The 26336-nt window shown below is 36.2% G+C and overlaps 2 protein-coding genes and 1 long non-coding RNA gene across 3 annotated transcripts in view; all 3 read left to right on the top strand.

Annotated features, from left to right (window-relative positions):
* zbtb16b (zinc finger and BTB domain containing 16b) overlaps nt 1-13644 on the top strand; it is a 94363-nt gene extending 80719 nt beyond the window's left edge. The window contains exons 6-7 of the mRNA XM_007231435.4: nt 5428-5595; nt 9719-13644. Of these exons, the coding sequence (XP_007231497.3) occupies nt 5428-5595; nt 9719-9948 (398 nt within the window). The 3' untranslated portion in view covers nt 9949-13644. The remainder of the gene's footprint in view (nt 1-5427; nt 5596-9718) is intronic.
* The window catches only part of LOC125782549 (uncharacterized), a 207295-nt gene that overhangs the window by 85568 nt on the left and 95391 nt on the right, over nt 1-26336 (top strand). The window lies entirely within an intron of this gene.
* Nucleotides 20578-26336, top strand: part of tmprss5 (transmembrane serine protease 5) — a 56555-nt gene continuing 50796 nt past the window's right edge. Inside the window, exons 1-2 of the mRNA XM_022674870.2 lie at nt 20578-20714; nt 22441-22508. Coding sequence (XP_022530591.1) covers nt 22494-22508 — 15 coding nt within the window. The 5' untranslated portion in view covers nt 20578-20714; nt 22441-22493. The remainder of the gene's footprint in view (nt 20715-22440; nt 22509-26336) is intronic.

Raw genomic sequence — 26336 nt, 5'->3', positions numbered from 1 at the left:
AAGAAGAAATGTATTTATAAAGCGCATAATACAACTGATGTCGTCGCAAAGCAGCTTTACAGAAATGTGACAAGGAAAAACTACTTCAAAATTCATTCTGCTACATCTATCAGCAGTTACATCTTCACTAATCACTAGTGATACAGTTCCTTGCCAGCTATCATGTATACCCATAGTATAAAAGTACCTCCTCCACCATGTTTCACAGTTGATGATGATGTACTTCTTTAAATCAGGAACCCTTCTTTACTTTTCCATACTTTAAAAGTTAAAAATGTTGCTTTTATCTGTCCAAAGACCTTTGTTCCAGGCCTGCAATAGTTTGTTTGATCTGTGATACATATCACAATACAGAAAATACAGGGATTTGCACCAAAAAATAGAGCATTTAATGAAATCTATGTCATTGCATATCATGTTTGTGACTCTGGCCATCACACATGCTGATCAAAAAATTTATTAACAAAGGGGTAAGGCTTACAGGAGTAGTCAGAGACAGGCAGGGTCAGTATCAAAAAATCAGCAATAATAAACAACATACCAAAATGAGCCGGCAAAAGGGCCATACTGTATACGGAGAATCCAAACAGGAAAAGGGCAATGCAAAAGTGTAATCAAAAAACACAAAAAATGAGTTGGTAACAATAGGAAACAAACAAAAGAAAGGCTTAGTAGAAGAGCTAGATAACTAGATGTAATACCTGGTGAAGGGAACGACACAAACAGTGTGCTATTTATACAAGGCAGACCAGGTGTGAGCAATCAGAAGCTCGGAGAGTGGGAACACCATTGCATCACGTGTTTAGTCTGAGAGGTCTGTTGATAGAGCATGCTGGGAACTGGAGTCTTTTTTTGTAAAGTTCAGAGTTCAGAGCAGGCATACTGACAGCGTCAGTATATTTCAGTATATTTCATATTGGACTGCTTTATTTAAAACACTGTATATTATTGTGATGACCATACCATTGTGGTTGTGCACAGACCCTAAATGACCCAAAAATGTACAAAAGTGTCCAAATTTACATAAGAGCATGACTGTAGATCCTAACCATGTCCAGAAAAAAAAATCAACAATATAAATAGATATATTAAAGGGTTCACACCATGTTATGTCTGGACCACAAAATCACATAAAGACACTATATTAATGAGACCGCCCTTCACAGCGCAGTACATGTCTTAGAAAATTCTTTTATAAAAAATCTCATCCTAGAAAAGACACACAATCTGTGTGGCCGGCTGAGTGAATTTCATTTCCCTTCTTCACAGAACGTCTTCCTCCGCTTTCGTGACCTGGAATAACAGTAGAATTGTCAGAGACGGTTGAGGTCTTAGACTCGACATGTAAATTTTGGATGAGAGGGGGACAAAAAGAAGAAGCGCTTGCTTTTTTAAACATTGAAGCCCAGCCATTATGTATGCGCTCCTACTCGACTCTGACGCGCTGTGTACTCTCTTGCTTTGGTGCAATAACTGAAAAGACATTCTGATGTTCCATGCTGTCTGGGTAAATGTCAACTGTTCTCATGCTCCAGCAGAAAGAAATTTCTTTCTGTGTTTTTTAAATCAGTTTATACGACGTTGTTGACCAAATTCTCCTGGGTGGCAGTTATATATGCACATCAAACTCCTTTCAAATAGCCTGTTTGATAAGCGCTTCAAATGTGTCAGATAAACATGACTTACAATATATAGCCATTTTCAGACCTGTAACATTTTATAGACTTGTAAATGACTGGTTTTGTTTCATGCTGTTTGAAAACACCAGCTGCCTCTTACATAGAACACTCCACACAGCGACATGCAGACCAATGGAAACGATTCCAGATTACTTAGGATGAAATGTTGCGGTCGGAACATGTTTAACTGTGGATGCTGTGGATTTTATATTTTCATTTACATTTTACATTTACTCTGACATGCCAAATATTGAATATGGGACTAGTATGATGTCTCATGTCTGAGACTTTTTGAAATGTCTCATAGAAGCAGATTCGCTTGTCTGCAGCCATTCACTGCACAGTCCACTGTGGGTGGTAATGCCTTCTTAAAGGAGCATTCAGTAGGAAATGAGTAGCAATTTCAAAACAACACAAAGAGATATCTCCCCGCCCACCCCTCCCCAGACGCGAAGCTCACTCAGGTTGCCAAGTTAAGGTGGCTAAATCTACACAATCCAGTGCAAGACGAGTTTAATAACTTCTACCATGCTCAGGATTATTTGAACTCTTGAATGATTATTTATAATGATAAGTCACCTTGCCATGAGCACACTGACCAGTGTTCAACCTCAAACACAAGATAACACCTCACAAATAACTCACACATACAGGTGTGGGTGTTCTCTCCAACCCATCCCCTAAGGTAACAGTTCACACTTCATGTTCAATTTGCAACCTGCTGCTATCCCATGACTTTTGGCATGTTAGTGTATATGACAAAAAAAATCCACAGCAGATGCTGGACAGTTATAATAATCTACAGCTCTGGAAAAAAATGAGAGACCACTTAAAAATTGATTTTACCAAATTGAAAACCTCTGGAATATAATCTAGAGAAAGATGGATGATCAAAAGACAGAATCTTTGCACCAGGAGTAAAGGCATAAAGTTATCTAAAAGCAGCGTGTAAGACTGGTGGAGGAGAACATGCCAATGAAAACACTGTTATTAAAAACCAGGGTTATTCCATCAAATATTGATTTCTGGATTTATTTAAGGTCTGAAAACTTTTTTTTTATTATTTCAGCCATGTCTCATTTTCTGCAAATAAATGCTCTAAATGACAATATTTTTACGTGGAATTTGGAAGAAATGTTGTCTGTAGTTTATAGAATAAAACAACAGTGTTAATTTTACTTAAGCATATACGCAAAATCAGAGAAACGTATTCAGAAACTAAAGTGCTCTCTTATATTTTTCCAGAGCTGTAATTAATGTTACGTTTAAAATAAAAGTTAAAGATGTGATATTTATTTTTTGTTTTTAAGGACGTGTCCTTACAAGATACAACTATAGTGTATTGAGTCTGTTGTGTCTATTGTATTCCTGGGCTGGAAGGCTATCTCAGGCTACCTGAGGTGACTGTACAGGCTGGTGGCAGTGTTGTACGAGTGATGGTGAGTGTGAGTGAGAGGACCGGAGCTCACATCTGGCCACATCAGTGTGCATTGCTGTGCGTGTCTGGCGAGGGAGCCTCTCTCCGCTCTACATTCCGCACGTGTAGCGCCCTCTCATTAATATGCCATTGCTGTTCGCTCTCCGTTTCACTGGCAGGCCATTTGCAGACAGTGGCGGCTGTCTAATGTTCACAGCTGTGTTTGATAGCACAGACAGAGAGGAGCGAGCCGGATTGTTTATGGCACAGAAAGCTCTCTGAAGCTCCTCTGAGCTTCGTCTTTCATGCCTTTTCATGGCACTTTGTCCGAGCGTCTTTTTTTTTCCGTTTTTTTTTTTGTCGTCGGATGATGGGAGCCTTCATTTTTCACAATCCTCTCTTTACAAGTGTTGAATAAACACAGAATCCTTATGTTAGTGACCATTGGTGTGTTTGGTGTGTCTGGTCATGTCTTTATAGTTTACACCACATCAGTACCTTCAGTTTATCAGTACCCGCCACCATCGCCGCCATACGTACGTACATACGTTCAGGTCTGTCCACTAGCATTGTAAGCCTTCGAATAGGTGTCAGACAAAGAGATCAATTGAGTCAATGTGCAGCAAAGCCCCTAACCCACTAGAAATTAGCACTCTGTATGAGGTGGGTAATTGACGTTAGCAGCGTGGTGTTGAGTCTTCGCAGGGCTGAGCGTAAGCGCATTAGCATGCCTGTGGCGGCGCGAGTCTGGCCGACCGGCTGCTCGCCTCGGCTCCATTAACTTTAATGACAGACGGGCTGGAGGGCTTTTCGCAAGGTGCATCTGATAAGTTGATACAGATGGCTAAAGACTGCCACTCTATCTATCATCTTATATCTGTTCCACCGGGATTTCGTCCCGCTCTTCCTCTCCACTCCGATAAAAACCCATTCATTTCAGGCTGCCGCTCCTGCTAGGAGTGGATTTGAATGTGAATGGCGCGCCGTGAACCGGGCTTTGGAGGGGGGAAAAAAAGAGGGAAAAAAGGAAAACGTGCTCTGGGACTTTCTGCATTGTCTCTTAAGAGGAGGGTTTAAGTCGGAGCATGACAGTACATAACAAGAAATGCAATTTATTCCAAGGCACGGCTGTCACTTGGACAGGGAGATAATGAAAAGCACGGGTCACCGCTGATGACTTAAAGCGCAGGCGTCGGGGCTGAAATGCATTAAATATCGCCGGCATTATACGGCTGGCCGAGCGCCATGCCGCCGCCTGAGAAAATGATATAAGAAGCTGTTAAGCTGAGCAGCGAAGCAATTAGCAGCCGGCCACAGGCAGTCATCACGTACTGTATCAAAGTATCGCTGATTATCGGCATTAGAAGAGCCGTTTGGTCAATAGGCAGATATACAAGATATCATCATTTAAAAACAGTGTCTCTTTCTTGTAGGAGAAGCACCTCCTGTTGGCAGTAGCAGCAGTTGCCACAACTTGCCTTGCTTTTTAAAAATAAACTTATAAAAAAATATATATATATTAAGGGGTATAAATATTCAATTATACCACAGTTACCGTACTTCCGACCCTGCAATGTGATTGGCTGAAAGGCGTTCTACGAGTGCCGTTATCAGCCGGTAATGCACTGTAACCGAAGAAGCTCTTCATGTATGTATTACTTCGCCACATACAGGTTACCCTAGCAACGATGCAGATGTAGCGCTTACAATCCAAACAGCGCAGCTACTGTACAAACACAGCAGCAATGGAACTTTATTTAAACTCACAGAGTGTTTTTTTTATTACCAAACAGATCGAATTTGTTCCTCCTCTTTAACTCAAAATCTTTCAATAAACAGCGATAACAATGGAACTGGTGCTATAACATGTAATATTACTGTAATAATACTGCCCTGCTGCGGTCATAGGCACAAGGACACAGGCATTATAGGTCCATTTAATAAAGACTTTGCATATTGTTAAAGAAAAATAATTCATAGTTTAATTTTTGTCAGAGATACCTTTCTTACTATTTAGTTATTAATCAGAAAACATAGTATTAACTGTAACTTAAGTAATATTTTCTTAAACCTTAAACTAATGTTAAACTAAACTCTAAGTTAAAGGAGTTTTAAACAGACTTATATCTGGCATGTTCCTAGAACCTGGTTTACATTTTTATTTACATTTTAAACATAAATATCTGGAACATCATTCAGATCAACAGGTTTGCTGTTCTTGTGTGGAATTAGTATTATTCTGTTAGTAGTTTAAAAGAGTTGAATCCATCCAGTCTTATCTTAGGAGTAATAAAGTGCCCTGTGACTGAGTGTGAATTCTTTGTGAAACAGGTGATCACCCGTATGAGTGTGAGTTCTGCGGGAGCTGCTTCCGGGACGAGAGCACGCTGAAGGGCCACAAGCGCATCCACACCGGAGAGAAGCCCTACGAGTGCAACGGCTGCGGCAAGAAGTTCAGCCTCAAACACCAGCTGGAGACCCACTACCGTGTACACACAGGTCAGAGCTCCAGACACCTCATTTACTCTAGACCACACTCACAACCTGTAACCTGTAATTCATATTTCGGTTTTTGTGAACATTACATTTTGAGTTTGTAATTTATTTTATATTAAGAGATCATTATCTGTTCAAATCCCGTTCATGCTGCTTGCCATCATCTGCCGGAGCTCAGAGAGAGCACAATTGACCTTGCTCTCTCTGGGTGTGTGGTCTCTCTTAGATGGCGCTCTTTCTCCTCATCACTCCAAAGGGTGATGTGGATCAGCACAAGGCTGCGTCTGTGAGCTGATGTATCAGAACCTAGTCGCTGCTGTGCTTTCCTCCGAGCGTTAGCGCTGTGATGCTACTCGGCAATGCTACAGGATCGGCAGCAGTTCAAAAAGAGGCGGAGTCTGGCTTGTGTCGGAGCAGGCGTGTGCTAGTCTTCACCCTCCTGGTGTTGGGTCATTACCAGTAATAGGGGATATACAGCTGAATGGGTGGGAAATTGAGAAGAAAATTAGAAAAAAAAATTTATTGTTGTTAAATCTGATAAATCTGACTTTATAAACCAAACTCTTTATAAGATCTCTGGCTATATGAATAAGTCAAATATAAATATAATATATTTATGTCTTAATGGAACCTAATCCATATCAAATTGCTATGACAGACTGCACATGATTTCTAAAGGCTGGTCTAACTTCATATTAGTGGTACATACAGTATTTATTATATTATTGCAAAACAACTCTTATCTCTAGTAGCTACAGGGTTTTCAGGTCATGTGTTGTGCTGAAGACCTTCAGGAGCCGCGGGGATAGGCGCCCTTTTGATTTTGACGTGTTTAAACTTAAATTTGGATCATGTTACGCATGTGCCCGTTATCAGCCGTGTACTGACAGGATAGATCAGTGCGCCTGGGTGGCATATCAAACTCTGTGGTTGAGGTGGAATTACAGGCTGATTGCTGCTCCTCTCCGCTCTTCAATAAGGCAGCTGGCAAGCCACCCTATCAGGTAGCCTGTCAAATAATTGACTTCTTTTTGTCAAACGAGGCTGTGGTGCTGGGCCGGGCTCATGTAGATAACGAGAGCAGAGACAGGCTCCCAGCAAAAGGCCACTGGCCCTGTAGACGAGCAGCGGGTGGAATCATTGACATTTAAACCCACTGTCAATGGCAGATCAATAATCAGTTTGCCACGGACAATGATAGGCTGTTAGCTTATGCCATTACACGCTTGCAGTTTCCACTCCAGATCGTGAGTGGCCTTTTTGTGCTGAAGAGTCATCATGTAGACGATTTTGTGTCCAAATTAGGCGCGTCCTGATCAAGACTTTTATTCCATCTGATCCCAATTCCAGTCCGAGTCCTTTAATATTGAGTAACTGGTGTGACATGTCCGACACAGTATCAGAAATAGGTGGATTTTTCCCAAACAAAATTATTCTGCAGAAAAAGCAGAAACTAGCAGACTATTATTTTAAAAAGCGAGCTCAAATCTGCACCCCTGCCATGAAAAGCACCTCCTCTCGGTAGCGCGTTTCTAATTAAAGTTAGCTAAAGTAAAGCAATTATCTCTGCTTTTATCAGGAAAACAGTGCAAACACACTGCAGAGAGGGGGTGCTTTTTATGCTTTTTCTACTATGGTGCAGGTGACGTTTCTTTTTCCTGATTTTTCCTGATTTTACGAGTCAGTGAAGCTTGGAAAAGTATCTTGGGTATTTTAGCAAATGTGTCCCACCAATTTCAAACCCGCTCGTACGTCTTGTATCTGCCGTAGATACTACAGCTGTACATTTAATTTGGTATTAGAAAGCTACTACTTACTAAAACATTGAACTATCAGTTCATTATTAGTCTTGTTTGTGGACTAACGTGTCTGTATTAGTAATAAAACTGACTTGTTTAAAGGTTTGACATCAAAATGTGAAAGTTCTTGCTAACCATAACTCTGCAGCTTATAAATAATGTCTGTTAATGTCAGCTCTAGAACTGGGATGTAATAAACAGAGTGCAGTAACAGTCTAAGCAAGTATTACAATTGGATCTGGCTTTATATATAGGGTTGATCTATTATAGGGTTTCTGGTTTGGCTCTGATAAGCTCACTGGGCAAGAATTAATATGTATACTTGCTTTTACAGCAGCGTTTATTGAGACAGTTATTTAGGAGTATACTAGTTCCACTCAAATTTTGTTCACTACCTTAACAGACAGGGAGGTCATTTCATTTAGAGCCCATCTGATCTGAATTCAGGGTTTTACCAGTGTAGGGGTCTTCTATTATAATCTATACACTCTACATTTGTCAACTTGGGCATGTTATGCAATGTTCTTGGGTACAGAGCACAAAGTTAGGTACTTTTTGGTCCAGACCTTTTGACTTTCCAGACTGGTCTGAACCAATACAGCTTTAGAAAAATATAATTTTTTTTTTTTTTAAAAATAAGAGATCACTGGAAAATGATGAGTTTCTTTGATTTTACCAAATTGAAAACCTCTGGAATATAATCAAGAGGAAGATGGATGAAAGCAAGGCAATAAAAGAAGCTGAACTGCTTGAATTTTTGCACCAGGAGTAAAGCAGCATAAAGATATCCAAAAGCAGTGTGTAAGACTGGTGGAGGAGAACATGATGCCAAGATGCATAAAAAGTGTGATTAAAAACCAGGATTATTCCACCAAATATTGGTTACTGAACTTCTGAAAACTTTATGAATATGAACTTTTGTTGTAAAAAGCGCTATATAAATAAAATTGAATTGAATTGAATTTTCTTTGCATTATTTGAGGTCTGAAAGCTTTGCATCATTTTTTATTATTTCAACCATTTCTCATTTTCCGCAAATAAATGCTCTAAATGACAATATTTTTATTTTTATGGAATTTGGGAGAAATGTTGTCTGTAGTTTATAGAATAGAATAAAACAGCAATGTTATTTTTACTCAAACATAACCCTATAAATAGCAAAATCAGAGAAACTGATTAAGAAACTGAAGTGCTCTCTTCTTTTTTTCCAGAGCTGTATAATATAAGGTTTAAAAACTCAAATGTTGAATTAAGTTAAGTTTAGAACCATGATTTAACTTGTTTTTTTTTGTAATTGGTGATGTTTAAGATATTTAAGGTATTTTATTTAAGATCATGTTGGAATAAACCCTGTATTATTGTTGATATGATGAACATCAGCTAGTAGGTTGGTTTTCTCAGTATTTTGGCGGATTTGAAACACGTTTTACCCAGTGACCTGGTTTTATCTAAAACCCACTGTAGCAATCTGGCAACCCTAGTGGATGAACAGCGCTGTCCGCCCTGTTTGCCTGTTGCTTTGTAGCGAAACTTGCAATGCATTTTGCGACACATTAAGCTTGCTTAGTAAGCAGCAATGTTAACTAGAAATCCTGGTGCATTATGGGAGGTTATAGTCCCCTTAAAATCACGTTCCAATTCGGACACTCAAAGAAAAATGGCTGACATACTCAATAGTGCCCTAAATAGTAATGTAACACTGAAGAGGCCGGATGCAAACGCAGGTCGGTTTTATTAGACATATTATATGACTAACAAAGAACAAAACACTACAGGCGTAATATAAAGAAAGATAACTAGAACAAAACACTATGAAACAGGATAAACCAGGACTGAAACGAACAAGCAAAAAAAACAAACAAAGAAACAGACTACATAAAGCAAACCTGGTACATTGAAGACAAAAAACACAGCAGATCTGAGGTTAAACAAAACAGATAAACAAGATCTAAACAGCGTTACAGGACGAGGGCAAACAAAAAGCACGACAGATAACAAAGGAGCACATGGGGTATTTATACACAGGCAAACATAAGGGACACCTGTGGGAGCTAACGAAGGGGCGGGGTTACAAATGAGTCAAGAGGTTACAACACTAACGGCTAGGCAGGGCGGAGACAGAAGGATAACCTAAACAAATACCGTGTGCTCAAAAAAGCACATGGCTAGGAACACAAGACAGGAAAACAGAGACAGACACAGGCAAGGTGTGAATAGTAAATAGGGAGCTATTTCGGTCACAGCAATAGTCTACATACAAAACAGTCTATGATAAACATTTATCTTGACGTTTGATGACTAAATTTGCTTTTCCTCGCTCTCCACAGGTGAGAAGCCGTTCGAGTGCAAGCTGTGCCACCAGCGTTCGCGCGACTACTCGGCCATGATCAAGCACCTGCGCACCCACAACGGCGCCTCGCCCTACCAGTGCACCATCTGCCAGGAGTACTGCCCCAGCCTGTCGGCCATGCAGAAGCACATGAAGAACCACAAGCCCGAGGACATCCCGTCCGACTGGAGGATAGAGAAGACCTACCTGTACCTGTGCTACGTCTGAGGGACACGGGACAGGCCTGGAAGAAGGGGGAGAGGGAGGTAGCAACCTGCGCCCATGCTCCGCTCGCTCGACTGCTTTGCTTAAAGCCTGGGCCAAAGATGGACAAGGAAAAGTGAAGATGTTTATGTATGAGGAATTCTCTCTCTTTTTTGTCGTTTTTTGATTATTTTATTTTTTTTTTTAAATGCACATGTTCGAATTCATCTCCAGGGACATTACAGCGCTCTTGCGATGGTAAACAATGGTAAAAATGTGGGTGAAGTCTTGTTAAATGGACTTTTCTTTTTTGTTTTTAGTGATAAAATGGACACTAAAGGGATTTTAGCTTTTGCTATTTTGAAAATATTCAAACCCACCACTGTAATGCATTCAATTTCCACTAACAAGACGCAAAAGAACCCACTCTCTTCATTCCACAAAGGTACAGCATTTTTGCACTTCATTTTTTCTTCATCGGAGTAATATTGGGTAACTCACTTTTACAATTCACATGATTCACAAGTCTAAACCATATATAAAATCAGTTTACCAAACCAAATTGGCAGTAAAATTAGCTGAATGTGAAATAGAGCGCCAAATTAGGCTTAGGGTTGTTTTTTATGTGCTATTTTTTTTTTCTTCAGTGTTTAAAAGTGCATATCATTTGAGTGTCGCAAGCACTTAAAGCACGCCATTGAATCACAGGTTCAACTCGAGTTATGCTGCATTACGCTAACAAAAATGTCAAGGACGTTCAGGGATGTTGAATCAAAGTATTCAAACATTAGAGTAACTACACTGTGCACTTTCACCGTTGAGTTGACGTCACAGCCGCGATGTACAGTTTACTGATTTACTGATTTACGTCCAGATGATACAAACAGACAGGTAAACAAGCGAGATTTGCTTTCCCTGTCCTTTTCACCATTCACTCGCTCACTCAACGATTTGCAGGCGGCGTGCCAGAGCTTTCCTTCATCTACAATCGTTTTTAGAAGCTGATACAAAGCCGGTATCGCCGGATAAAGACTCTCTTCGCTTCGAGCTGTGCGAGATCATAATAATCATGTTCATCTTGTTCTAAATGGTCGGTAGATGATATTTAATTGACTGTATCACATGGTATTGTAGGTGTCACGTTTCCGGCATCCTTTGATGAGTTATTCAGTAGACTGAATTTTAAAAACGCAGATATTAAAGACATATTAAATGTAGAGATTAAAGTAGTGTGAAAAAAAAGAAGAGATTAAAGAAGTGTATGCAGTATTCAGCTGCAGTCTGTTCAGACGTTACGCTTGTTTTTTTGTTTTTTTTTCTCATTGCTTTTTATCTTTCTGTTCTCTTGTTACGTGTTACTTGAATTTTACCTCATTATGCTTGATATCTCTTATGCTTGATTTATTATTGTACTAGTCTGCCCTCTCTCTCTTTTTCTCTCTCTCTCTCTCTCTCTCTTTTCTCTCTTAATCTGTTGAGCTATATTCTTCTACTGAGCTGCATTCGCGAGGGCGACTACTGCATCATTAACATTAATGATAATTCAGTTTGTTAGCTTCATCATAATTAATCACATAATCAGTTGTTTTATCCGTTCACTGAGAGTTGCACTTTTTTTCTCTCTCTCTCTCCTCTTCTGTCGTGTTACCAAGCTCAGCACTGCTTGTAGAACCTTTCTCAGCTTTCTCAGTTTTAAGTGCTACCTCTTCATCGCTCTCTCTGTTTTGCACAAAGGCGAAAGCACGTTTTTGTTTTTGCGAATCGCAAATTTGCGTTTTCATCCATTTTCATCCATCCGCTTAATTCTCAGAGATCTTGATTTGTTTTGTACTTGACTTTGACCTTTGAAATTCACACTCCTTGTCCGTCGTTTAACCATTTTAACAAGCTAGAATCAGACCGCGTATCCTGATCAGTCTGAACAACGGAGACTTTTGGAACGTTGATGAGCTACGGTTGTAAGGGATAAACTTGAAAAATGTGAATAGAAGTGTCGTCTTTTTATGTGAAAAACGATTCATCCGAATCGACAAAAAAGGACACGGAGTACTGCTAAGTGGAGTTAAAAAAAATAAGAATAATTATGTATGAGAACGATGCTTCTCCGTCGTGCAAAAACACACGCATCTTCACTTTCAGTCGCACTATACGATAAGTACGTTAAAGAAAAGAGTAGTTGTATTTTTGTATGACGTTCGTGCGATCCCTGTCCATTCGTTTCTATTCGAGTGAGTCGCGTACTTTTACAGTGACTTTTACATTGTGTTCGTTCTTCTTGATTTTTGAGTGACTTTTTTCTCGTGCCTCTTTTACAATGTTGACGATGTTCAGTAGTAGATGTTTGTACAAAATTATATCGTGGTCACTGCTGCTGGGTGTCAGTTTTTTCCGTCAATGGTGATTCCGTGTAGGGAGAGTGGGCTGATTTCAGGGGGGTGGAGTTACGGGAATGAATTAATGCCAAGATGTGTAGGCCTACTAGAGTTGAGCATCACCAAGCACAAAATACTCTAGAAAAGGAGATCTTTCTGTGTCCTCGTATTGTGTTCACCATATTCTCGGCCGCCGGGCTCGGATTGGGCTCGCGCGGCTGTATGCAGGTTCTTGTGTGTGTGTGTGTGTGTGTGTGTGCAGTGTGAGTCAAATCGTGGTCAATTTTTAGTGTTTTAATGCACTACTTATGAGGAAAAAAAACACTCTTCCTTGCATCCACAAAAAAATAAGTTTTGATGCATTGTTTTGTTTTTTTTTATATAATTTTTTTTGTTTTCAGGGACAAAGCTGTTGATTTTTTTCTTTTTTTCCCCTTTAAGTGTTTTAATGTGTCTGTGGATATACTGATATAGTGAAATTCACCATTGAAACGGACTGTGCACTAAAGACAGTCAGGGATGCCAACAGGTTTCTTACACACACACACCACACACACTCACTTATACATACACACACAGATACAGCTGGCAGAGCGATCAGCGCTGTCTGCCGCTGAACACTGAGATTATTTTGTTGTGTAGCGAGAAATCAGCTCCTTTAGGCAGTCAGTAATAGCCACTGCTGTCCAACTACACTGTGCTGGAGCATATTCGGTAGCATTTTGCAATAAAACCTATTTGACAGCATTAAAAAGTGACAAAAAATGGCATCCCTGCTCCACTGTGTTTTACTTCCCTTCAGCCAGGATGTTGCCATTTCCCTCTTAACGCACCCCTATATCTGTGCCATCGTCATTGATATAATATGATTTTAGAATATACGCACTGGGAATCCACCTGGGACCAAATATTATTATTTTTTAGATCCATTTTTTAAATCATTTTCTTTTCTTTTCTTTTTTTTTGTCTTGTGATGACAAAAGCAGTTTTACATGTATTGTCTTTTACTTTATTGTACTGTCTACCTCAGCACCAGTTCTTTACATAACCTTAAAAGGTGCCCAATTACAGTTGATCTATTTTTTTTCTCTGTTGTGCATATGTGTATTTTGTATCTTAGCATTCAGAGGTTCTTCGTTCGATTTGTTCGTTTGTTGTACTATTTTTTTTTTTCAGTATTTTCAGCATAAACTTAATATGCTGTCCTGTTGCACTGTGTGGTGACGTTAATGCTGCCGACTGAGGTGTATCTCTTTCTCTCCTCTCTGTGTGGGCTTGAACACAGCTCTGTGTAACTCTTAGTGTTCTCTGGAGTGTGGAAAAAACAACAATAAACGTCTAAAAGAGAGTGTGTGCGGCTGCGGCTTCTTTACCATCTTTCTGTTTGGCAGTTGTAGTGCATTTTTTACATAATTTCAGGTGAAAGTGTCTAAAATTCACGTTATAATTCAATTAGTTACACTGGGTAATCAGATAACAGGAAAATAACAGGAAATCTACTAGAAAAAAGGATAAGGATATAAAAATCACAAAAAATAAAAAACATTCACATAAACTCGCAGAATAAACAATACTAAATTATCTCCGGTACCACAGTCTGTTTTCATGCATCCACAGACTAAGAAACCCAAGAATATTCAGATTACTTCTGATTACTGAGCTCATCTCCAGCTCTCTTTATCAGAATTTTAGACCTTATCTGAGCTAAGAAATTGGTATATGCTGTTTACATAACAATTCAATCTTTTTCTACATATTTTCTCCCCAATTTACTAAGCAAATCATCCAACCCATTCATTAGGACCGCCTCTATCATTAGTGATGCCCCTCAACACCAGGAGGGTGAAGACTAGAACATGCCTCCTCTGATAAACGTGAATTCAGACTCCGCCTCTTTTCGAATAGCATCACAGCGAGCTCGGAGAAAAGCGCCTATAATTTAAAAAAATTATAAAAACCTATAATTATGAATATATGTGTCAGTTGTTCCATGATAACTGAGATAACTGTAACACTGTGCATGAAATTATAATAAAATTAACACCCAGAATATCTAATAATGTATAATTAATGTGAAACCACAGTATAGATACATAAAACTGAAATTTGAGCATATATATATTTTTTTATTATTATTTATTTATTTTTCATTAAATCGCCAATAGATTATACATGAGGTAATTCATTGTAACACGTCACACTATATATATGTCACATACTAAAAATATGATTTTGTCTTAAATTAAATTTACAATGTTAAGCAACACACATATATATATATATATATTGCTGGTTGGTGTAAAGTTTATTCATTTTTTTCTGTTTCTAGTTTGAGACTAAATTCAAAAATGTAAAATTGGATGCTCATTATTTAATTTTTACATTTAGTGCAGTGTAGAAGAAATCAGTTTTCATCCAATTTTTTATAATGTTTAGCTTTTTCTTCTCTGGCCCCTTACAATCCATTTTTGCATCTTGTAACAAATGTTGGTTGGATTATACCATCAGATTTGTGTTACAAGTTACAAAAAAGAAAAAATCTGAAAATCCAGTAAATCACTTTTTCATTTTTGCTGAAATCTAGTATAAATAAATAATAATTTAATTTTCTTATTTTTAATTGAGCTTGAAACATCAAGGGATTAAACTGCTAATTTTAACACTGACCATTGTTCCTATTATTAAAATGTGAGTGAATTACACATCTACATTTCGAATTGGATTTAGAATTATTTCTGTTTGAGGCTTGATGTAGGTACACCTGTCTGCAGTAGTTTGTCTGATTGTGCCCTCTAGTGGAACTGAGTCCTGTAACACTGCTCACCACTATACTTTACTTTTTAACACATTTACAGTATGTTTAACGTCTGCCATGCACTATTTCACTACATATCTTTGCATATTTTATCACACTGCCACTAGATTATACATTAGGTAATTTATTCTAACATGTCACACTAAATGAGCCATGATAATTAAAAAAATATATGCCTTTGTCTTAAATTTAATTTACAATGTTAAGCAACATATTAATAATGAATTAATTAATGTATTAAGTAGTTTAACAGCTTTAGTAATGTACGGAAAAGTATGAGCCTTATTAAACACCACAATTCAATAGTCATACTAGTGAACTGCACATACTACTAGTAAAAACTACACATATAATAACATTATATTAATATAGGTTCTTATCATTTTTGACATACCTTTAATTGCTAGGATTGAACTGTTATTAAAGATTTAAAGATGTATATAGGAAGATGATTTATCCATCTACATGCCAAGCACAAATAATCCATTAAAACTTTATAATCTTTACACCACAGAAACAATAGTTTTACATGAGAAAAGACCATTTTTAAAAGGTCCACAAACACATAATAAAACGTGAACAAACCAAGGATAAAACAAAATTCACTGAACAACATGAAACAAACATATACATTAAGAACGGATTAAAAGGCAGGAGTAAGAATTGGACAAAATGTATTTGTGTATTTGTAAATGTGCATAGACTACAATTTAAAACAATAATTATAATGGCATTAATAAAAGGCATTAAAATTAGGAATTGAATATACCACCCCTTACTGATTCTGTGCTGTTTTCTGCCAAGTAAAGAGAAAAAGGTTAAAGGTTTTTCACTAGGATTTATAACTTGAGTGCCAGTTTTTACACTGTCAGTGTACCTGCTCTGGACCCTTTACTACATAACAAAGACTCCAATACCCAGAATGCACTTACACCGATTTTACTGCCTCTGCTGAACATGTGATGCTACAGAATTCCTGCTCCCCCAGTTATTGATTGTTTCCACCTGGTCTATCTTGTATAAATACCCCTCAGTTTGTTCTGTTCTCTGCAGAGTATTGAATCTAGTAATCAAGCTCTTCTACAACATGTTTTTCTTGTTTGTTGCCTTTGTTACTGACATGTTTTTTTTCCGACTCTCTATCTTTGCCTTGCCCTCTCTATTGTTTATTTCCATTGCTGTACTAATTTTGTATTTTTGACTACTCTTTTGCTTTCGCCCATTTTCTGCTGGATTTATCATGTATGACCCTGTTTCGCCTGACTATGCTCTGGTATGTTGATTATATTTGCTGCCATATTGTTACTGACCCTGCCTGTCCCACACTACTCCTGTAAGCCTAGCCCCTTTATTTTTTAGAACCAGCAGTGGTGTTCCCGGTGTTCATATTGACCTGTCACATGTTTAATTATCCAAAACATCTGAAAAAAATCCTAACAAGCAGTGTGAATATTTTATTACTAACTTCACTGCTAATTTTTAGCAATATAATAATACAGTATTTAGTGCAGTGGTGTTCCTTAGCTCTAACAGGTAATGGTTCAATTAGGATAATTCACTTGTTTTTCATTTAAAAAAAAACCTGATGTCCATGTGCAATCAGGAACTCCCATATAATAATAAAACGGCAAAAAAGAACACAGAAATAAGTAAGCTCATAATTTCTGTATTTTTTGACAAACCAATATATTTATCATGAACACAAAAAAGGTTCATAAATGCACCTGTTCAGTCCTGTCTGCCTTTAGATCAGTAAGCTAACTTGCAGGTGGGATTTGGAAAATGTTAAATGCAATGTGCAAAAACAAACAAAAAAAAATATTGTATTGTCTGAGGCATTTTAAGACCTTTTGGTAAATATTTAACACATTTTAAGACAAATTAAGGCCTTTTTAAGGACGTTTTAAATCAATTAAGACTGTTTTAAGGAACTGCAAATAAACTATCAGAGCTGCTTTAGCTGTCTCCATGAGCTGAACATAAGTGTAAGTGATGACTTCAGACAGACTGACCCAGCAGCTCAGACACAGCTGACCTCACACAGCCCTCGTGCTGGTGCTCCACAAGCAGGAATTGTGCACGACTCACTAAAGAGTGACGTCTAGTAAAAGCAAACGGCAGCTGAGGACACGAGGGAGATAAGAGTCTGAGACCCCTGTAGTTAAAGTTCTACAGTAAAGCTGCACCAGGAAATATTACTGTTTTATTATGAGAGCAGTCTGGCCAGTTATAGTGGTGTTGTAATGATAGAGCACCATAATTAAACAGTATTAATGACTGGAGTTTTAGGCCTGAGGAAAACCTTACGCAGCAACAAGCCATGGTGGGATGGGACAGATGAACTAAACCAATACAACTACATTCCCACACGGAAGTGATTCAGGTATTTTGGATGGTCAATATAGTGTACTTATTACTTATAATCCGAAAAATTGACCACAAAATTTGTAGACAACAACTTCATGACTAACTATATATACAGCTCTGGAAAAAAACAAGAGAGCACTTAAAAATGATGAGTTTCTTTGATTTTACCAAATTGAAAACCTCTGGAATATAATCAAGAGGAAGATGGATGATCACAAGCCATCAAACCAAACTGAACTGCTTGAATTTTTGCACCAGGAGTAAAGCAGCATAAAGTCATCCAAAAGCAGTGTGTAAGACTGGTGGAGGAGAACATGATGCCAAGATGCATTAAAACTGTCATTAGAAACCAGGGTAATTCCACCAAAATAGATAGATAGATAGATAGATAGATAGATAGATAGATAGATAGATAGATAGATAGATAGATAGATAGATAGATAGATAGATAGATAGATAGATAGAACTTTATAACTTTATGAATATGAACTTGTTTTCTTTGCATTATTTGAGGTCTAAAAGCTCTGCATCTTTTTTGTTATTTCTGCCATTTCTCATTTTCTGTAAATAAATGCTCTAAATTACAACATTTTTATTTGGAATTTGGGAGAAATGTTGTCTGTAGTTTATTGAATAAAACAACAATGTTCATTTTACTCAAACATATACCTATAAAGCTGTAGACCACATTTATTGAGGCTACTATGAATACAAATATTCATTATGAGGATTTTTTTTGCACCTGTAACTTTTGATTCTCTGTCTCCTCCTTTAAAAAGGGCCTCTTTTTCTAACTGACTGATTGCATCAGTAACATATATTCCAAAACCAGTCTGAACACAATGATGTAATGTGAGTTGTGTAAAACATAAACAGCAGAAATAGTGATTTCACAGTTGCACAACAGAAGGCAGGGTGAGTGATGGTGAGCTGTCAGGATGGGTAGCTGTGCATTTAAGGCCTGCTGATGAAAGAGATGGGCAATTCTTCAGCGAAGCAATCCTCAACGTCAACAAATTAAATTTTCAGTTTCAGGCTCTAAATGGGTGTAGTCTCACATTCTGATGTTTTAAACATCAAAGGCAGTGTGTTATGGAGCACTGATATTTGGACCAAGCCTACAAAGCATCAAAAATACATCTCTATATACGTGTCTGAAATCTCTCTAATAGCTCTAATATATCAGAAAAAGCTGTCGCATGATCTGCTTTTACATGAACACCACCTCAGGAGCATCTGTGGCCTTGTGCTGTAGTGCCCTCTGCTGAAATATTTGAAAAAGTACATCAAATAAAATATAAATAAAAAATAAAAAAAATATATATATATATACAATATATTTATAATATTTATAATCAATATATTTATATTAATATATTATAAAATATCAAATAAAATATAAAATCATAAAAATATTTTAATAAAAACACACATTTTAATGTTTATGTACTTTACTATATGTTCACCAATATAGTTATTAGCTATAGTAATGCATTGTTTCTAAAACATCAATTCTCACAAATATAGTTGTGAACTGTATACAGTTGTATACATACACTTATCATAGACATAAATGCCATGGCTATATCAAACTGTCAATAATAACTTTATTTATTTTTCTGGAGCATAATTAGTTATTTATCGTTATTCGAAAAAAATAAATAATAAATAAAATGGTGGTCAAAAAGCTTTTTATCCACTTCTACAGCCAAAATTCGTGAAAATGTACTACTAGTTAAAGACAAAATAAGGTTTAAAAAGAAGAACAGGCCTAGGCGTCTTATGCCTACACTAATGCAGAAATGAAATACACGTACAATATAAAAAATGCCCTAAAAATGAGCGAGACTGTTGTGTTGTGTAATTTTAACATGGTGAAACTGAAATGTATGACATTAACCTGACATTAATGTCTGAAACTGGTATTTTTATTATCAATATAAAACTGGAAATTGTGGAGGGGAGGGGCATCTCAGCTGAAAACTGTATGCTATATGTTATCCCTACATTTTAACTGTATTTTATCCCTCTCCAGGCCTGTTTATGGATTACTGCTTTACTTCTCTATGTGTAATGTTCCCATTCACTATGCATAGCACAATCTGTTACCTGTCACCATGTGCAATATCACTACTGTTTTACTATTAATTTGCTGTTTGTTTCCTATTATCTTATGTGCCATATCACTGGTCACTGCTTACCACAACACATACATACTGATGAAGCATATGTCTTTTTAATCTTATAGTTTTTTTTTATTATTATTACTGTCGCTGTCCAATGAAACATATGAATCTCCAAAACCCCAACCTTACAGGAGAAACATAAAATCTTCTTAACCTTCAATAGAAGTCAATGGAAAAAGAGTTTATTGCAGGTAATTTTGGAGAACTTCTATGGATCCATTCATCAAGAAATTGAAACAGGGTAAGAATTGTGACAGTTCGTCCATTTAAACCCTTTTAGACCGTGCGTTCATTACAATGGACATCATGTATTTTATTTTATTTTTTTTATGTTTTCCATGAGCTAGCCAATAAAAAAGATTTTTAAACCACTGAAGCAGTAGCTTAGTCCCACCTACTGCACTGAAAAAACAGCAACTGAGATAGTAGGACATGCCAGCACTTAAGTCATTGCAGCAAAGTAAGGGCTACGTTTTACTAATTTTATGTGATTTAGAACAAAAAATAAATATTTTGGTTAATTTGATTTTTTTTCGTACATTTTATATTATATTATTATATTATTTGTGTTTACATTGCATATAGGAAAGAACGTTTTTATATTTTTCAAACACTGGAACATAATTCAGGTCTGAAAGGGTTAAATTATGTAGTAAACCTAAAAACAATATTGACTTCTTATATAGAAAAACATGTATTTTCTGATGCTTACTTCCTAACCCACTTTAATATAAAATATTATTTAGCCCTGTTAAATCTCACTGTTATTTAAATAGCGGAAATTAGAGGAAATTATTTTTTTAAATGTTATAAAAAATAGTTTATTTGTGCTCACATTAATTAACACTAATGTCTGTCGTTTATTAGGTGGTGCAAGGTGATTGGTTCAGTTGCCTGTTAGTCAAAAGCCTGAGTGGTGGGCGGGGCTAGAAGAGAGAGTAGATTAATCCAGGCGACAAAGGAGCTATTTTTGTGCCTAAAACATGTCCAAAACGCCCAAAAACGGACAGTTAAACCACCTGTGTGACACTTCAAAACATCTTTAATGAGGTAAATAGTGTTTATATGCACACACACACATATATCGACAACTTAATGTGTCAATAAATAAAACTTTAGGCTGTGTTATTGGAAAGCCTGCAAAACGGCCTGTGTTTGGTTGCTTAGCAACCATGCTAACTAGCTAACTTAGCTAACATGAGTCTGACTCTGAGTTAAATCATTTTTGTAGGTAAAATTAGGCGTTTAAAAACTGTTAAAGCACACCAGAATGCAGTAAATTATATATCATTTTATGGGTGAGGGTACCCAGACAACATATAACGTTAACTTATAGCTAAATATTGACTTTATCAATGTAATAAAGCTATAGACTGTTGTTGCAAGCTATCAGAAATACAGCAATTCGGTAGCTAAGCTAATTACCATTAGCAACCATGCTAGCTGGCTACTTCAGTAGGGTTAAAGTATGATGTGTAGCTGCTTGTTTGTTGAAATGTGGGTAAAAGTTTGCTTAGCTAAGCTTAATTGTGTAAATACAAAGATAGTAAAGATCCTTTTTTTAAAAAACCCAGTGAGCTGCACATAGCTAGAGCTGATGATAAGGGAGCTTGGTCAGACTCCAAAATATTCACTGAATTAAGTCATTTTTGAAGGTAAAATTATCTTAAAATACACTGGAACCAGAAGGCAGGAAATTGTATATAATTTTATGAAGGAGGACACCCAGATGACATATATAGCTATATATTTCCTTTGTCAATGTAATACAGGAGCTGGGTCAGATTCTAAAATATTCATTTTTGAAGGTGAAATTATGTGCTTAACAACATCTTAAAATACACCAGAACCAGAAGGCAGGAAATTATATATAATTATATGAGGGCAGGACACCCAGGTGACATATATAGCTATATATTGGCTTTGTCAATGTAATAAAACTATAGACTGTTTAATGGAATCTAGCCGAAATGCAGCAAATCGGTAATTTAGCTAAGCTACCATTAGCAACCATGCTAGCTGGCTAACTTAGTAGGGCTAAAAGTATGATATGTAGCTGCTTGTGTGTTGAAATGTGGTTAAAGGTTTGCTTAGTTAAGTTTAATTGTGTAAATACACAGACAAAGACTCTGAAAAACCCAGTCAGCTGCAAAATGCTAGAACTGCTAATAAGGGAGCTGTGTCAGATTGAATTATGTAATTTTTGTCATTTGTGTAGGTAAAATTAGCTGTTTAACAACCTGTTAAAATACACCAGAATGCAGGAAATTATATCTAATTATATAGAGCTATATATTAGCATTGTTAATGTAATAAAACTGTTGTTGGAAGCTAGTTAGACAAAATGCTGTGATTTGCAACCATGCTAGCTGTCTAACTCAGTAGGGCTAAAGTATGATGTGTAGCTGCTTTTGTGTTTCAATATTGTTTAAAGTTTGATTAGTTAAGCTAAATTGTATACATACATGGACAGTGACTCTGGAGAGCCCAGTGAGCTGCACAAAGATAGAGCTGCTGATAAGGGAGCTGAGTCTAAAAAAAAAAAAAGACATTAACTTAAGTCACTTTTGTAGATTAAATTAGCTTAAAATACATCACATATATTACAGTGCAGGAAATGGCATCTAATTCATTTTGTGTCCCCCCACATTAAAAATGCTTCTGATGCCTCTACCCTGAGGTAATGCTTCATGTTGATTTTACATATTGCTATCCCATGTCTTTTTGCTTATTTCTATAACATTTGATTAAGATCTATATTTTATGTTTTGGTCAGGGGACTGTAAGAGCCATTCCAAGTGCGACTGTTTGTATCTCCTCAGGTAGACTATGGCAGAAATTGAGGTAGGTTTTGACTTATGATCCACCTAGAAATCCTCCTCTTTCAGCTTCATCTGTTTTACAAATGGTTCAGTATTTCATTTTAGTTTTTTCTTAAAAATTTGCACTGTATAAACTTCAAATAAAAAATCCTTGGCTTTTTCTTTATAACATTCCCTTCCTTGGTGAGCACTGATTGCTCCTACCTACAGATCGTTAGACAGTTTCTTACAGAAACCCATGGTTGTCTCAGTGTCAGCGTAAAGCTTAGATATATGATTCAGCTGACAGTTCTTACATTTTGTAATTACATTTTGAGATATGCCCCAGGCCTGCTCTTTTAATCAAGGTCTGATTTTTTTGTGTGTGTTATAAAAGACAGAGTAACTGTGCATTAATTAGGTTTGGATGATTTTTTTTTTTCATTTAGTTTCCTCTTCAGGAAGTAAAACCCATATAAGTAGGGTTAAGGTCTAGTGATTGACTTGGCCTGTCTAAAACCTTTAACTTTTTAAAACATTTTTCAAATTCTTTTTCAAGTTCATAATCTGAGCATAATGAAACAGAGCCTTCTAAAATGTAGATGCTTATACAGCTCTGAACCAAAATAAGAGACCATTATAAAATTGAGTTTCTTTGATTTTATCAAATTGGAAACCTCTGGAATATAATCAAGAAAAAGATGGATGATCACAAGCCATCAAACCAAGCTAAACTGCTTGAATTTTTGCACCAGGAGTAAAGCAGCATAAAGTTATCCAAAAGCAGTGTGTAAGACTGGTGGAGGAGAATATGCCAAGATGCATGAAAACTGTGAATAATGTTATTCCACCAAATATTGATTTCAGAAATCTTAAAACTTTATGGATATGAACTTGTTTTTTTTCTTTGCATTATTTGAGGTCTGAAAGCTCTGCATCTTTTTTGTTATTTAAGCCATTTCTCATTTTCTGCAAATAAATGCTCTAAATGACAATATTTTTATTTGGAATTTGGGAGAAATATTGTCTGTAGTTTTTAGAATAAAACAATGGTCTCTTATTTTTTTTTTCCAGAACTGTATATATATATATATATATATATATATATATATATATATATATATATATATATATATATATATATATATATATATATATATATGGTTCTGTAAATTGGCAAAATAACTGTTTTCCACCTGAGGATCCTGCTGGGGAATAATCTACAGAATGTCCTGTGATGAGTCTAAAATGAGTCTCTGAGATGGTCTGAACATAGTAAGGGTGTCACATTTGTTCAAGGGGGCAAAACTGGACAATATAAAAATACCAAGGTTTAAAAAAAAAATAAAAAATAAAATCATGCTAATAAAACAGTTGCTATTAGATACCAAATTTAATTTTAGTGCTATAACTGCATCAGGATACAAAATATATATAATGTACTGCAGATTGGGCTAAAGATTATTACTGTACTTTTATCAGAACTCAGTGTAATGCCCATGCTTTGTTTATAATGCCTCTTGATATGTATTTAATTCCGAATTTCATTCGTTTCTGTAAATGCAGTTCTGTAAGTTAATTTGCAATCCAGTGAGCGAATATCTAACTTTGTGAGCACACTGGTACAACATACTATACATTTGCTGATGGGCCACTAATAATGTGTTCTTAAGCCTCCTGCTATGTTCTGGGTCAAATTAACTCGTTGCCTTAATTAGTGTAATCAACATATAACATATAATATGCAAAAACTAAAACAAAATTGCAATGTTATGTTTCATTGTTATTTAAAACTGTTGTGTTTTATATGTTGGTCTTTCAAAAGTAATGAAGTAGTGAAACATAAAAAAAAACATGTATTTTTAATGGAAAACTTATCCAAAAATCCTTAGGGTAATTAAACATGCTTCGGGACAAACTGACCTCGGACCATCATTGCTGTTTCTGACAAATGAACATAACAGGAGGGTTAAAAGCGAGACCATTACAATTTGAGGGGCAGACTTTTGGCACTAGGGTCATTTTGGACACCCCCAGGATATTGTTAGTACATAAAGAACACAGACAAACAGCAGGTTTTATTACAAAAGAGCATCAACAGTTTTTTCAGGATTTAGTGCGGTGCTGCACATAAACAATTAAACAAACAACACTGTATTTTTTTTAGCATTCTCTTTGAGTGGGTAGGTTGGCTTTCTTTTTCCCCCATTACTCAGCATGATCCTAGCCAATGTTGGCATCTGTTAGCTGATGAAACAGAATTGGCATTTACCGTTTTCTCCAAGGTCTTTGAGCTGTCCAACAATATTGTATTAGCGGCAGTTAAAAAAAGATTTTACTCATTGACTTTGAGGAAACATTTGAACGCTTTTACACTTACAGCTTGCTAACATTGTTTGTGATAGAGAAAACATAGCAATTGGTAAAATTGGGGAATGAACCACAAATAAATAAACAGTGTAAATTTTGTGTTTCTCAATATGATAAATTCACTGAATAAATTGTAAATAGGTGTGTTCTTTAAAGAGTATAACAGCAGTTGTGAAAAGTGATGCAAACCATGGACCAGGCCAAAATATGTTAACACATATGCACATCATGTATTTCTTTTTTTTTTTTTAAACAACAGTGCTTAAGTTTTTTTTGTTGTTGTTGTTTAAGGTTTATGTGAAGCAGAGCCTTCTGAAATGTAGGTGGATATGTATAAGGTACTGAAATTTGGCAAAATCACTGGGTTTTGCCATAATGGTCTTGTGGGCCCACCTAAGGACCCTGCTGGGTATATTGTATAGTATGTCCTGAGATAAGTCTAAAATAAAGCCCTGAGATGGACTTAATCTACCAAGGGTGTCACATTATTTTCAGAGGGGGCCGAACAGGACAATATTAAAATACCAAGGGCCACATTTTACAAGAATATTACTTCTTCAGATTCATTATTTAAAACACACTACTCAACACATATGGAAAATATAAACTGCTATAAATGAATTAATTGCAATTAGGTACCAAATTTCATTTTGGTTCTATAACTGCAGCTGGATAACAAAAAAATGAAGAGTACTACGGTTTACTACAGATTGGGGTGAAAATGTCCATGTAAAACATTTTTTAAGTAATACTGCACCTTTAGAACATGTCAAATGTATTTAATCAGGATTATTTATATAGATTATACTTTTATTACTGAACTAAATACAAAAGTTATATTATACATAGTGTATCAAAGGTTCTTAGCACATAGATGATGGTCGAGTAAGCTTCACACTGAGTATTTTCTTTTTTTAAAGCAACAGTGCTTTATTATTTTTTTAAATAGAAACTAGTGTTTCTTTACTCCTGTGGGAGAAGGGTGAAAAATAGTATAATACATGGTATCTGTGTGCTCCACTACTATTTTACTAATTAAAAGTACAATAGTAATTTTCTAAATGTATGTAATATAAAACATTTTTCTTTTCATTCAACACTTTTATTTTTATTTATCTGAAATTTCTAAAGCTTTCACTTTATATGGTTTATGTGTGGCTTTACACATTATCTCCACAGTTTAATGCCTACATCAATGGCCCTCAAACATGTTTTTGACCACAAACCATCCAGTATCAAATTAAAACTTTAAAATTTCACCTACTGGGGCTGGTGTGTGCGCATATTATTTTTTATTTTTTTAGATTAAAGGAAGTATGCATACCAGATAATTAACAGAGAACGTTTTCCATGAGTGTGAGGCAGTATTGTGATCTACTTTGTCTCTAAATTTAACAATAAAGCTACGTTCACATTACCAGGCAAAAGTGACTTAAATCAGATTTTTTTGCTTAATGTTGATCAGATCGGATTTTTTTCATGACTATGTAAACATGCCAAA

Source organism: Astyanax mexicanus, chromosome 18, assembly GCF_023375975.1.
Source record: "Astyanax mexicanus isolate ESR-SI-001 chromosome 18, AstMex3_surface, whole genome shotgun sequence".
Taxonomy (NCBI): domain Eukaryota; kingdom Metazoa; phylum Chordata; class Actinopteri; order Characiformes; family Acestrorhamphidae; genus Astyanax; species Astyanax mexicanus.
The sequence above is the reverse complement of the archived record's forward strand: the minus strand, read 5'-3'. Positions and strand labels throughout refer to the sequence as shown.